Here is a 16,032-nt window from a genome sequence, read left to right as displayed (position 1 = left end):
CTTTGTCTTTTTTTCACATAATCATTGCCTTTTGCTCAATCAAGAAAACTTTCTGTTCTTACAGATTATAAAATGTGGCCCACTGACAGCAGGTCTCATATTTTTAAATTTTACTTTTTCAAAAGTCACCATTAAGACGGATGGGCTCTCTTCTTGTGCTTCCCTTTACAGTGGATTGTAATTGCTACATTAATCAACAGAAAGGGACTGAAGTGTACCTCTACGCTTGTGCTCAACACTCAGAAGATAGGATGCCTTAGGGTGATAGAACTCGAAACTGGGCCAGCAAATTAAAGCAAAGATATTCCATTACAAAACATTTCTAAACTATTTAAAAAGTCTTTAGGCCTTTAGGATAAATATCTGGAAAAGACATGATTACACGCTAATTGACTGTATTTTACTGAATCTAAGATACCATTATCTTAGGTAACATGAAGATAGAAAAAATAATGCCAATTATTATTATAAGACACCATCAATTACAAAATGAATCCAATTTCATAGATGTTAAAATGTGAAAAGAAATATGCCTTGGAATTGATGAAATATGATCATTTCCAGCACTGTGCCAGGATCAATCTATTGAAGTTCCCGCTTTAAAGGAATTAATTACTAAAACCTATGGATAAACAGGAATCAAAACTTCACCCTCTGTGATGTTTTTACCCCCTTTTCACAGCCTAATGTATTCATATTGTATGAATATGTATGTTTGTAAATATGAATATCTAATGTTTTTTCTCTTTGTACTTGAAGAAAGTAATTCTCACTTCTTTCTCTTACTTACTCAGGTGGGCAGGGCTCAGTGTTGCAGGTTCTTTGATTTTCAGGTGGCTTACTATCAGGGTCACAGTAATTGTTCTGGACAATGGAGTTGTCATCCAACCTTTTACAGACCACCTCCTGTCTTTGGACACCTTGAGAAAAGGAGGACATCATTAATTGAAGAGTAGTTTACCTTCCAGTACGTTAGGTATGCATAGCTTTCCTCTGTGGGGAATCAACCTCACTGGATCGCTGCTGTCTTATCTGTTCCAGAAACACTTGACTGCTTCTCTAAAAAGGAGAGAAGTCCTGGTCATTATACTGCAAATTTAGGCAAAATTATTGTTCTCATATTTAGAAACATAACTGTTTTCAAGTTCAGAAAAGAAACTATTGGTCATTTTAAATAATTAGCACTCCCATTTGTATATTCTTCTTCGTGCTTTCCTTAAAAAAACAAAAACAAAAACTTTATTTTCCCAAAATATAATCAGATAAAATGTATGAAACAAAACATTAGGGACAAATTTACTTTTTAATATTTTGTAGAACAAATCCCATCAATTTAGTTTTTGTTAGGAACACATAACATTCACACATGACATTTTTTTTCCCTCCATTTAGAGATTTATTTTTCTGAAAGCCCACACAAAGTCTAGAATTTAAAGATGGCAGTGAGCCTCTTTGGACTGCAACCCATTAGTAGTCTGTTTGCTTTAACAGAGTCGGCCTCTGTTGATGACACCATTGTCAGATTTACACAGATTCCATCAAATATTGACTTACAAAATACTTATCTCATTCTTAAAAATTAGTCTGTGTGAACTGTTTGCCATAGCTAAACATATTCTTGTAAAATTTGTAAAATTCTAAATGTTTGTTTATTATTTATTGGCAAATATATCCACCACAACTTGCTCACATTTCACAAAATACAAAGACACACACAAACACACTCTTATTTGTAAACATGCCCAGTGATTAGGCTTTATACATTTTCTCTTCAGTGTCAAGGAATCAAAATAAGCAAAGATAGGTATATCAAGGTCTCAGAGAAAAAGTCAAACTACAAGACAATGCTAAAAGTTTCAGATCCGGCAGAAGTAGAAGCTTTCTCCTGGAATTGAAAACAAAAGCACAAACTAAGCTATCCCCCTACTCACCCACCCCATCTCTGCAATCAGGATGGCTAAATTACCCAGAACCAGTTGTAAACCCAGCATTAGCAGTATTCAGGAAAGTACAACTTCACACTCAGCTAAGCCCCACACAAACCTTCAGCTTTCCTTTCTTTCTTTTTTCAGTTTTAACAGTATCCTAAAGAAAAGAGTTTGATCCCAAATTAGGGAAATTAATGTGAAACAGGATCATTCAGTGAAGGAAACTATCACCTGAAGAAGCACCAAATGCTTCATCCCTTCATCCCAAGGTCCCTTAAGAATCATGGGAATTCTGCAGGTGGGAGGGCCTCAGTCATCACGTTACATGCATTTTAAACTAAGCCCTCTGAATTTAAAAGACAGAGAAATCTACTTCCCTGATGAGGAAAACCATTAAGTCACATAATCTCCATGATGGTGGCAAACAGTTGAAGAAGGTATATTTTATTCATTGCAGTGACCCAAGGCTCTTACTGCTCATCTTCAACAATTTTTAGGTTTTCCTAAATTTAGGGGTTTAAAACACAGCCGAACAACTTACTGGCAAAATGTCTCAGAGTATGCATTGTATTCATTCCTTCTCAACCTCTGAATAGGCCAAGCATTTCAGTTTATGTGACAACAGTTTGGAATTTTTTAACTACTAAACTTAAGATTTTTGAGGGAAGAATGATTCATATCAGGCATAGCTGTGAGCCATTCACAGATGTTCCATAATATTCACCAGATATCACCCCACTGTGTCATTTCAGTGATAACTAAGCCCATGTGATTCACCTAGACAAACATCTCTACCATTAGTCACAGGATTCAACTACCAACTGCCACAGTGGCTCAAAATATCCGTCCACCCCAGGTTCAATGTTTTGTTCCTATCAGGAAGAGCTGGGGATTGTTTTTACAGGTTAGCATGGTTATTTTTTCTAAGTCTCTCAAATAGAATAATACTTGGCAGGGAGACTCAAACCATCCACTTATACAAAGAACTTACAACTTCAGCCAACTTTTATAAATATGTTTTAATATTTTAAAAAATATGATTACACTTGCAAGAGTAAAGTTGGCATTCAGTCTAGTAGCTTGATTGTTTTTCAGAAAAAGATAAACCTTTTCTTTTTCTTTTATTTTGTTTTTATTGAGGGAGGATAAACATTACAAAATGGAATTGATGCTGCTTTATATCAGTGGCAGAAACATTAATTCAATTTCTACAGCTTAACATAACATTGTACTTCCTTTAAATTAATCTTAGAAATGTTGTTTGGTAATAATGACATTAGTTTTAAAAAACAGCCTTTAATGTAAAAGCAAGGGCTCTGAAATTTGAACCACAGATGAGATATCAGTTATTAAAGGTAAGATTGATATTTGATTTGAAGACAAATGCTAGCCATGTATGATCCTGAAAAAATTTAGCTACATAACATTTATTGTTAAAAATTTGGAAGATACACAAAACCAGAAAGAACAAAATAAAAATTATCCACAATCTCTTATCTTTGCTCTGGACCTTCATTTTAAGGCTATTTTGTTTTGGTGGGATCCAGTAATTAATTTACAATTACATAATACACTAACTTAAAATGCCATCTAAATGTGGTTAGCAGGTCATTCATTCATTCACTCATCAATTCATTCATTCAACAGAGAATAATTACAAAATACAAGGCACTATAGTTCTCAAGAGATACGAAGCTAACTGCTAAGAATTACAAGTTGATTTAATTTGGTCATTCTCCTTAAAAACTAGGAATTACGGTATTTGGGGATGTATTTCAGTGTTATAATTTCAGAATGCTTTAAAAAATTTTTTTTGTGGGGGAGGTAATTAGGTTTATTTATTTTTAGAGGAGGTACTGGGGATTGAACCTGGGACCTCACGCACGCTAAGCATGAGCTCTACCGCTCGAGCTACACCCTCCCCTAGAATGCAATTTTTTAATGAAGAAGAAATCAAGCCTTTGAATAAACAGCTGAAATAATTTTATGGAGATGCATTTTGCTTGCATTCATCTTTTATTAATTTTCCTCTAAAATGTTACATTATACAGTGTGGTATATTTCACACTCAAGAACTGACTATGCTGGTAATCTATTCCAAATCTTCCTAAACTATGGATTATCTTCCTTCAACAGCATACAAATCTCCTTCCAACTTTTACTCCCACTCTTAGCAGGTTTACAGATTTTTTTTTCTTTAAAAGTCAGTAGCAAGAGAATAACTGTCTAAGCCAGTGCACCTAATTGGATGAATTTTTCAACACATACTTTTGGATTAAGGAAAATACAGCTCTTAGCTTTAGAAATTAGAAAATACAGATCAACTGGAAATAATCTAAACTAAATCAACAAGAGAAATGATTTAGTTTAGAATCTTCTTATATGACCAAGCCTCTTGTACATAGCTTCTTTTAAAGTAATCTGTAAAACACTGCTAAGAAGTTGATTTAAACCCTGTTGGGAATAATTACATCCAGTTACACAAAGCCACTATGTTTTCAAATCTGAAGACTTACAGCTTATAACCCCAAATATAAAACGTCCACATGACCTTTCAGTACACAGCTAATCAAAAACAAAATTCTGGTGGTTCAGCGTCCATATCCCGTGGAGATATACAAATGTTCAGGAGAATTTAATTGGTCAAATTTAAAATTATATTTTATTCTTAAACACCTAAAGTTAATGGGATGTAAATTCTATATGTATTCTGTTTTTAAATACAAACTCACTTCCATGTTTAAAAAAATGAATGGTTTTATATTATAAAACTAAAGAAAAAAATGCTATCACCAATATATATTTACTTTAAATATTTAAATCACCAACATAAATTTACTTTTAAACTATCCTGTTTAGAAGCTTTTATTGTTTATTCATCAAATCTGATGATTCTTAACATGGAAACATAACCCTTATTTTTAGCCTGGAAGTTTAAATTTGTGAGGTCTTATGTTAAATTTTTCCAATAGTTAAAAGTTACAGATGATCTATTTGCCCACCAAAGGTTCTGCTGTCCACTGGGAGGAATATCTAACTTGAAACACTTACTCTAGCCACATCTGAAGCAATGGCTTTTAGTATTTTGAAATAGCATATTCCATAAGAAAATGAGCAAGAAGTCCACCAAGCTGCAAGTGAGTCCTGTGTGGAATCCCTCATATGCTGTGCTTACTCTAGGAAAGGGTGATGATGGTTCAAGAATAGAGCGTCTTTTGTGTGTTAGCTGCAGTCCTAGGATCAGTCATGAGTGAAGACTTCAGAGATCATAACTCCTCTTCATTTCTTGCCTCCTTTTCAGCTCCTCCTCTATGTCTCACTTCTTTTCTTTCATATAACAGCATCATTTTATAAATCCATGTGTAATAATATTTAGTAATTTATCACTTTTCTTAGGGCAGTTCACCATTTTAAAAGTAGAGAAAGGGCACCAGATGCACAGAAATTACCACCTGAATTTCACTTGAAAGAGTAATATGTATAAACCAAGAGGGATGTGGGAGAGGTTAGGTGCATGAGGAAGTCCATCTAAGTCTTCCCAAATCTACTCATAAGATCCAGCATTTCAGCCCTAGACCATTCAATTGGTAAGTGAGCAGTTTTAACCACATATGAGCGAGTCAGTAAGGGAAAGAAAAAGAGGAAAATGTAACTTTGGGATTGGTGGGCTATTAACATCTAGATAATTTAACCTAGGAGCAAAGCACATCATATCTACTCAAGAAATAGTCTTCTGAAGAAGAGGGGAGAAAAAGTTAGTAAGTCAGAGCTGATAGTAAAAATATGGTCGGTGGCTAGGGCAACAATTTGCTTAACCACAGCATCCAAAGTAGTTAGCAACCAAGACAATGCTCTATAACCACAGTATACAGAGCATATGGCCAACAATATTAATTTAATCTAAATCTTCAGTACAGATAGCATCCAGAGAACAACAAATGCCAGGAAAAAAAAAAATGTCTCTCTGCTCTGCCTTTCATGGCTGGAATCTGGCTGCTGTGCTGTGTGATTATTGGCCAGACATAAGCACTTGTAGGGCAGAGCAAAGCCCATCTGCCTTGGATCTAACAGCTGGCATCAGGGTACCAGTCAGCTCCACCCATATGCTTCCTTTTTCTGAAGAGACTCCTGCTAGTTTTTTATCTTCTAATGGCTTTCTTTCTCTGTCTTTCCAGTGTCTTCCCTTCTGTCTGAAGTAAAATTAAGTGTCCCAAGGAAGCAGGATTAAGAAAAGGAAAGAAGCTTTAAAAATATTTATTTTTCTAGAGCAACTGTGTTTAGTGATGGTAAAGTAGGGTGGAGCATACATATACTGTGTTTATTCAAAATCACACTATTCCTGGAGGGAATTCGTACTACTCATTATATATTAACAGTAATCTCTTCCATGGAAAGTGTCTAACTTAATTTGACTCATTGAATTCCTACTATGTCTAAGCCATGGGTTTTTGTTATCATAAGGGTGAAAATGAGTGAGACAGACTTGACCTCAATGAGATTACATTAAAATGGGGGGAGGGGATAAGGCAAGTACCATTATAGTTATATTATAGAAGCTACCTTACCTAATAAAATAATGCATTTTCAGATCTAATATTTTTAATTTTATAGTTCCTCCATTTTGTTATGTTTCTGTCTGATTTCTCTTTCCTTGATCTTCATGGATCTTAAGAACTCTTTTCATAGCCAAAAGTCTATGATGTCATTCCCTTTCACTTTATCTTGTTACTATGTTCTTTTCTCACTCCAACTTCTGCCATGTTTCGTTAACTTTTTTTGAATTCTAGGCAGTTAGGTAAAGGCAAGCTTTCATTCTCTTTTGTAAAATGAGACAATCAAATTAGATGATTTCTAATTGTTTCTTCCAGATTGAAAATTCTGTGAAAGTTGTCTTTTCTTCCTTCAGAATTCAAGTGTTCATTTTTCCTCTCCTCTGTCTGCTTTGCCTTTGTACTCTACAAAATAGTAAGTCTGGAAAACAGGCATTTGTTAGATTTCATTAGGTTTTGTAGTCTTATTTCAGTGCCTCAGTTCTTACCAGTGTGAGGTACATATCAAAAGCGTTAGACATGTCAAAAGGCAAAACACTAAGTGGAAATAGGAATTTGTGAGAGGCAAGTTTCCTAATACAAAGAATTAACTCATATTATACTAAAAAAGAATTTCCATGAACTTAGGAAGTAGGAGCTTACTTGTTTTGGATTATTTCATTAAAAATTTTAGAGGAATGATGTTGGAGTACAAGGAGTTCTTGATCTTCTTCCACATATCACGATGGACTTATTACTAATAAAGAAGCTTTTCTTTAATTATATATAAAATCCTTTTTCTTGGAACCAAAGAGTAACAAGGACACAATCATAAACAAGGTCTATAGTTTTTAAGCTAAAACATTCATTTTGTTTAGGTAAAAACAGGGAATAGTAATATCAAAAGGTCCTATAAAATTGGGATGATATTGCTTATCATTATGAGATTTTATTTTTTCCAAAAGTATGTTATGCATAATATCTTGTAAAGGTGCATAATGCTATTGACTGCCAAAAACGAGATTTAGGACAAAAGTTTCAGGAAGTGGAACATGACCTGTGACACACAGATCATTACTACAATTGGAATGCATCAAAATTCTACCCAGGCTTTTCAGTGAGTGAAAATGAACCTAGGCCCTATTTATGTTAGGGAAGAATATAATCTCTAAAGCAATAGAAATAAAATGAGAGAGAAAGGAGAATAGCATTAGGAGGAATGTTTTGGGTTAGCAGAGATTTTTTGCCTTCAGTTACATACCTTAACATTAGAGAAAACTTAAGCCACAATATGCAGGGGGTAACCATAAAAAATGTCAGAATATCAAACTAAACTTTTATATGTAAGATTTTTTTACAAGAAGTTAGAAAGCTTAAAGTATATTGAAAATATACAGGACAATTCAAAGAATTTTTTTAAAGTATATTCTATACAGGAAGCCATATACTTAAGGAAAAAATAAACAAAAATAATTATTAGAGACAAATAAAAGAATAACTTACAGAAGTGTGAACCAGCCAAGAGCATGAGTTTACCTAGAGGAGTTATTCCTCTCAAGGGCATATTATCTGAGAACTGAGTCAGGTGCAACTGATGGGTACACAGCATATGCTTTTGGGAGCTGTGATGTTCACAGGTGCCCTGCTGTGATGCCTGGTACAACTAATCCCTTATGTTAAAGGTGCTCTTCTTTCCCAACACTGAAAATGAGCTGAAGAAGGGGATGGTGGGAGAGAGTGAATAAGGGAATGCCACGGTCAATGCAATGACAGACTATTGCTAGTCTTACAAATATTTTATTTTTCAAAGGCCAAAGAGAGATTAGGGAATAACAAACAAAGCTGAATATGAATCTTCATTCCTTGTAAACTCAAGTCACTTTTTACAAAGGACTTGTATCAGTAAAAATATCACAGTGATCAGTGATATCACAGTGATAAGTTTGGTATATAACAGGAATCAAAGTAAAAGGATGCCTACAGCTTTAAACAATAGTACATCGTGCAACCTCACACAGAAAATATCTGCTATAGGGAATTTTTCTTAAAAACAGTATTTCGTCAAAGGGAAAGAATTGGCAATGGCTAAAGGGCTTTTAATTATTCAAACTAAAATTTCCAATTGTTATCAACTGGCATTTACTTAACTCTGAGAGTAACATTTGGATGGTAATTCCTAAATCAAAGAAAAGCAAAGAATTATAAAATTTGACTTATTAACATCCTTCACACTTAATTTTAATCAAGTCTATTTTTAATCTCAAAAAACAACCAGATTTTGTTTTCCTCGGCTCAATTTTGAGACTCCTTCACTTTGAGTTTCTGTCCAAGTTACAGTGTATATGTCCTTCATAAGCTACAATACAAGTGCGAGTCATTACTATTGTTATTATACCTGTAACAGTCAAATCTCAAAATCCTTATTTAACATTCTGTTAGGCCACTAATAATGTGAAATGACCATTATTAGTAATGTTTAATATGTTAAACATGTTAGAATTAGCATAGAAATTAAAGAGAGACCTGGGAAAAGTGTAAAGCATTTGCCTCTGTTTTATCTAGTACCTTGAGAACTGTTCTCTTTCAGCCAGATTTTAGTACTGGCCTAAAGATCCCATTATATTTTTCTAATAATTATTTTTTAATTGTTATTTTAGAATGCACTTACTGTACATTTAAGTACACATTATGGCTGTGTTGTATCATTCCTGAAAACAATGAAATATATGACATTAACATATAATATTTCCATAGAAATAATGTAAAAATATCCTACTTTTTAAAGGGACTAGGTAATTTACATGATAGATTCACTAAATAATTTTAAACTCTATTATTAGTAAATGGAATAGTGTGGGCTATTACACTAACTTGCTAGGCGGTAAACTTTAAGGAAATATTTGCTATCAGGGGCTCTTTTAAATACATAGCTTCTTTTTCTTTTTCCTTTCTTCTTCTTTTTCTTTCTTTTTTCGCTTTAATCACCCACTAACCTGAAACTGAACTGAGACAGGAACTCACGAGAGCATGTCTAGAAGAAATGCTTAATACAGATATGAAGGAGAAATGTATATATTCCTCAAAACCTCTAGCTTCTTAATAGAAGTGCGGAAGAGTCTCCATTTTTAAACTCTGAACAACACCAGGACTCTGAGTAAGAAATTTACATGCATTTTCCCCCTCTTATGAAATAGAATTCACCATCTACTGTAAGAAAGTGAGGTTACTAGTTTTTATCCAACTTTATTGATACTTATTTTACCCTAAATCAAGAGTTCTCAAGCTTTCTGGCTTCATAGCACCCTTAGTATCTCAGTAATTTTTTCAGAGCCCTCCCAGGCAGAAAAAAAAAAATCTAAGAGTTTCATTTATTAAGTAGTTAGGTTCAAACAAATCAATAGCAATACTATGTGTGGTGCATGACCTGTGTCACTGTGTTTCCACTGGAAACACACAGTAGTCTGCAGCACCTCTGTGAATCTGCTGCAGTGTCCTGGGGTACCGCGGTGCAGTGTGAAATATATGGCCGTAAATCAGGAAAATACAAAATACTAGTCGGAAACTACACAAAGTATCTTAAATATCTTAAAGAGTAGAAATCAGTTCCAATTTGTATAAGAATCCAGGTGAACTAAGTGAAATCACAAAAAGTAAAATAAAAAGAATGTGTCCTAGTTAGAAAAAAAGCATAGAATATCTTTCAAGTTCATATACTATTCACACACATTCACACACACATTAATTAGGCTTAAGGTGACATCCAGGGAAGAAAATGAAAAACAAATAAAATAAGCATCCATATACATGTTTAGGCATCAAACATACAACAAAAATTAATTAAGGTATGTAAATGTAAGAGAAAAGGTAATGATAACATTTTAAATTGTCAAAGACAATTGATCAGAAACATTCCTGAAACACTCCATAGTACATATAAGAAAAATCTATCCTTTCTGATCTTCAAACAAAATAAAAATTGCCTCTAAAAATAAACATGTCTCCCCTTTCTAGTCCTCCATCTTATCATAGCTTTAGCTTATCTTTCTTTTTCTGAGTTGCCAAGCAATGAATGTTTAGCAAAAAGATGCCTCAGTCAGTAGAAACCTGACCAAATTGGTATGCAATTTGTGTACTTCTACACAAAGAGGAAGAAAGAAAAACCTAGAAGGAACAATGTGAAGAAAGTAATCAGAAGTGTCAATAGACTCGACTGCAGGACAAAGACTGTATGTTTAGAGAATGAATATATGCAACATCCGTATGTATTTCTGACCTTCCTTTGCACAACTAAAGCATCCTTAAAGTTTCTTTTGTAACAGAACAGATGTAACAGTACAGTGTCAACTCCCAGTTAATTGACTTCAGAAGCTTTTGCTTTAGGTCTAAGGGTTGTATTAAATAAGAGGAGGAGTTAGGGGGATGGTGAAGGTGGAAAGGGAATGGTTTGAATAGTGGGAAATGAGAGCACATCCAGAAAGATAGGGTAGGAAATTATCATGAATGTGCACTTTGCAAAGATTCATTCTCTAACAAAAACAACCATTTCCTAAAACAATAAAAGGCCTTCTCTGATTAGAACTATATGCCACAAAGACAAAAAAAGTTTGTTATCAGTTTTTTATAAATGTTGAGTTAAAAACAGGGGCCATATGCCTCTTATATTCTGACTTGTGGGTCTAAATTAAAGTTGGTTGAGTATATAACCACTTATTCATTTTAGCTTCCTAATTACCACAGAAACTTGAAATTAGAAGAAAGTTTGGAAAATCTGTTAACACAATTTCACTTGATCTTAGCCAAAAGGCCAAGAACTGTTACTTAGCACAATTTCAGCCAGTTTTAAAAGTATTAATTAGATGCTTATAAATGATCCATTAGGTAAAGAAAAAAGCATGTAAATAAACTAAACTACAATAAAAGTTTTCTAAAGGCATGTCCAAGGTCAATGGCCACACTAAACAAAATTATGAAATTAATTGGTATTCTACCACGTTTTTCATTCCCTTCTCTGATGTCCCTAGCTACTTCCCCACGCCAGATACATATACCTAAATCTCAGTGACCTTTGCATTCAACTTGTAGCCGGTTAATAACAGAGATTTGAGTTCTCAGAGATATTTGCATCTGAATGTAAATTTACTTGAGGACTAAATAAACTTTTCAATCAGCCTCAAAGACAATACTTCTCAACCTTGGCTGTACATTAGAATTACCTAGGGAGCTTTTAAAAATCTGATGCTCAGGCCATACTATAAAGCAATTAAATCAGAATCTCTGGGGGGGCGGGCCCAAGCATCAAAACTGCTTAAAATTTCCCAGGTGATTCCAATATGTAGCCAAAGCTGAGAACCACTGCTTTAGGGAAAGCATTTGAAAAAGTGAAATTTCAAGGTAGTAAAGAAGAAATTCTTGAGTGGGGATATATCATGTTGCTCTATTGAGGATAACGACTGATGAAAAAGCTCTGTCCAAGATAAAGGACAACTTTTAATATAAGAGAAAATGCTACATTAGAAAAATCACTAGATTTTTAAGTCTTGATTTCAGCAAGTTAACTTCATTTGAGTTTTACCTGTAAAACAGGAATAACAATAGCAATGCCTATCTCATGGTGCTTCTGAGAATGAGCAAATGAAACAGGGTACCAAAGAATGTTTCATAAGCTGTAAAATTTTATTTGTTATAACATAGCTGAGCAATAGAACCATTTATCATTAAAAAGACTAGCTGTAATGTGGATTACACCTGTAATATGGATTATCACCTAAAAGATTTGCCACTTTGTTTTAAAAGACATTTGCTTTATAAAATCCAAGTGTCCAGCCCAATGTTTCTAGAAGTATGGTTTCTGAATCAGTATCACCAGCACCACTTAGAAACTTGTTAGAAATGCAAATTCTTGGAATCTACCTCAGATCTACTAAATCAGAAACTAGCAGCAGAACCTATCAATCGTGCTTGAACAAACCCTCCAGGTGATTCCTATGCATGCTAAAACTTGAAAACCACACATCTAGCCAAACATCAGTAAAAAGAGATGTATGACTAAAATCAAAGGATGAATATACATTACTTATTATTTAAATCTTTAAAAGTCATAGTGCAAAGGCACACCAGCATAAATTACCACTTAAAAAGAAAGCTTCTAAAGCTTTGTATTTTAAAATAATACAATTCCCACTACCCAGCCAAGATTTATCAGTTGACACATTAATCATGAATACAATGGTAGTATATAAATTTGGGAGTCAGATAAATTATAGAGACTACAGCACTTTGAATAAGCAATAAAGAAACAATAGTTTAGAAAATGGTCAAGTTTTAATTCACTGGGCTTGGGTTTCTTTCAGAGGAAAAGTCACAACCGTATCTTAAAAATCGCATTTATCCTGAAGACAACACCCCACAGCATCTCAATGTTCTTATTCAGGCTAAGGAAGTGTTTCATCACTGACTCAGAGAAAAGACCGTTACTCGGACTGAATCACCAGCAATGTTTCCTACAGCCTTGCAGTTGTCATTGGGTCTGCTAAGCAACAGAAAAACAGTCTCAAAACTTCTTATCTTAAAAGATCTCATAAGAGAAAACTATCAACATTGCTCCCAAACTCCAAGTCCAAAGGTCTTGCCATTAATAAGACACACGCAGGACAGTATAGGCGAGAACACTGAGGAGTCTTGAGACTACAATAGAAAGTTCTTTGAGATTTCTTGTTTTCTCTTTTTTCATTTTAAAAGTTTTGGCAGCCTCAAGATACCTAGCACTACCCTACAAAGATTAGAGTATAGAACTCATGTTGGTATTCATCCTTAGTTCCTGAGTGAAAACTAAGAAGTGACTTTTTCCTAAAAGATTCCTTAACTATAGATGAAGTTTCATTAACATTACCTGCAGATGACTCTGGTTCTCTCTTTGATCAAGATTCCTGAGTCCTAAGGGATTTCACTTCCTCAATCATAAGCTTTCTATACTTAAAGAACTTGGGATTAAAAAGTGGGGGTACATATAGGAAGAATAACTCTAATAACTGACATCTAATCACTATACCCTAGGAAATACTTTCAACCTACTCAAGGTAAAGAGAACAAAAGAGAGGAACTTGGTTTTACTTATGCATGCTAATCAGAATTATACTGTCTTTCCCTGGCAATTGCTTTGCCTCACCTCATAAGAAAAATAGCAATTCTAAACTCTAATTTTCCACACTGGAAAGAATAACACAGATTATATAATTGCCAAAATAATTAGTTCCTTTTGCTCATTCACTTATCTATAAACATTTATTGAGTGCCTGGTATGTTCCAGACATTGCTCTAGGTGCAAAATGGGTCTAGAGAGATGCACAGACTTCAGTGATGAGGATATGAACTCTATGTGTCTAGGGTGCTAGGTTTCAATTTCTCTGTCATCCAAGACCAGTGCTACATCAATTTGAGTGAGCTTCAGAATCACTTGGAGAGCTCGTTAAAACATAGGTGGCTGGGCCCCACCTAGAGAGTATCCATCCATTCAGTACGTCTGAGATAGGGCCCCAAAATTAGCATTTCTAATAAATACTCAGGTGACACTGATGCTGCTGATCTGGGGACCACACTTGGAGACCCACTCACCGAGAAATGGTAGCTCATCACCCGTACCTGCCGCCTTTCAAACATTGTACATCTCTCTTCCAAAAGAGGCAATAGCCTTATAAAGGCTTGTCATAATCACTCACAATTGAGCAGAATTCTGGTTCCTAGAACCACTTCAAATATCTAGGATCAGTAGCTCCAGTAGAGAAGAAAGAAGTACAAATAACAAAGTAGAGAAAAATTTCCTTCCAGGGGCTTTGCTATCTCCTTCTTTTTCTTGCGTTTTACCCCCATCATAAGAAATCACTTTTCTATTATGATTTCTCAGTACAAGTGTTATGGAAAAGAATAACACACATTCAGATTTTTTTCATATTTCTTTACTTTAATAAAATCAGAGTTTTTCTTCTAAATTCAGCTCTCATGGCCTTTCCCTCCCAAGCTCTTTTTTGAACTATCTCCTTTCTGAACAAAAGAACCATAGAGTTAGAAGGAATATAGAGAATTCACTTAATCCTTCCTTGGCTTCAGATAAGACTGTATCTAAACCACCCCCAAATATAAAACATTTCAGTACAAACATGAACAGGCACTAAGAATTTCCTATTCAGTTTCCTATTCCTTAACCTTCTCTTCTCCAAGCTAATCAACCTCAACATTTAGACTTTCCTCATTAGATTTTCTAAGATTAATTTTAAATTAATTTTAAATTATTTTGACTCTTCTTTAATAAGTTTATCCCACCTTACCTCAGGGCCCAAATTATGTATTTATTATTATCATAAAAACTTCTTTTTGGTATGTGAAAAGGGGAAAGTTAATTTATAGATTAAATAAAAAGGAATTTAATTGGAACAAAGAAATATATATATGTATAAATGCCACTAAAATAAAATGGCATTCACTTGAACAATTAATTTCAAATATCCTCTATTTAATTAAAAGAAATACTAATTCCCTATAGTTTTAAAAACTTTACATTATAAATCACCAGCCATTTCACACAAAAAACGGATGGGAATTCGAGATCTTTTTAAATATGCCACAAATTACGCATAACCATGTTTCATGACATTTCACCAAGAGGAAAACATTACTATTATTATTCATTTGCTTTTTTTGTTTTTGCTTTTGTACAATGTTCACTACTGAAGTTGGAGTTGCAGTTTATTCATGATTTAATTCTGTATGAGTCTAAAGGAACTGAATCTATTATCTGATAATCATTTCCATGAAAATAATTTCTCTGATTCAAGCCTTGAGAATCAGAAATGTTTAGAGACTTAGTGAGTACAGGACAAGATAGGATAAAGTCCATGTTAAATCACGTCTCTGAGTAGTTTAGAAAAGAAAAGTAGGCAAAACGTGGCAATATGAAGTAAAATGGGATGATTCACTTTAGTTCCATTTCTTCCATTCTAAATATCACTACTCAAAATTTAATCTTTGCTTTTGGAATGGTGAGGTGCTCTAGTCCAGCCTAGGCCTGAGGGACAGAGTTGTTTCCTTGCCTATTGGGATCAAGGTGTACGGTGGAGGCGATGCATTTAGTCTCCAGAGAGAAGGAAGATGCTGCTTGCACAGCACTTCTACTCACCAGTCCATGCAGCAGCAAGGGTGTTGGCTTTGAAGGAAGCCAACTGTCCTGCTCTCCCAGCCAGAGGTAAAGAATTGCATTGGTGGCCACTAGAGGGAGGAGGATTAGGAATAGAGTAAATTGTGGGGAAAAGGCACCCATGAAAAACGCACATGGGACAACCAACACATCACCAACCACCGCCTACAGCTACCTCTCTGAGGGACTATCATGGGGTCTGCATACACCATTAACTCAGAGACCCAGACACCAGTAATTATTGTAGTATCCCAGTATATAGCCCCTTAACTTTGATGGCTGGAGAAGGGAGTTTGAATAGGATTGCGGGAAACACACAAGCACACAAACACAAACACACAAGCACACAGACATACATTCTCATCCCCCATTACAAGACGTTGCATCT

At 34.6% G+C, this 16,032-nt stretch overlaps 1 protein-coding gene across 1 annotated transcript in view; it reads right to left on the bottom strand.

Moving 5' to 3' along the window:
• Positions 1-16,032, bottom strand: part of ADAMTS6 (ADAM metallopeptidase with thrombospondin type 1 motif 6) — a 254,223-nt gene that overhangs the window by 32,736 nt on the left and 205,455 nt on the right. Inside the window, exon 20 of the mRNA XM_015245058.3 lies at positions 791-920. Coding sequence (XP_015100544.1) covers positions 791-920 — 130 coding nt within the window. The remainder of the gene's footprint in view (positions 1-790; positions 921-16,032) is intronic.

The sequence above is a fragment of the Vicugna pacos genome, chromosome 3 (assembly GCF_048564905.1).
Source record: "Vicugna pacos chromosome 3, VicPac4, whole genome shotgun sequence".
In the NCBI taxonomy this organism is placed as follows: Eukaryota; Metazoa; Chordata; class Mammalia; order Artiodactyla; family Camelidae; genus Vicugna; species Vicugna pacos.
Note: the sequence above shows the minus strand (reverse complement) of the source record. Positions and strands in the feature narration are given on the sequence as shown.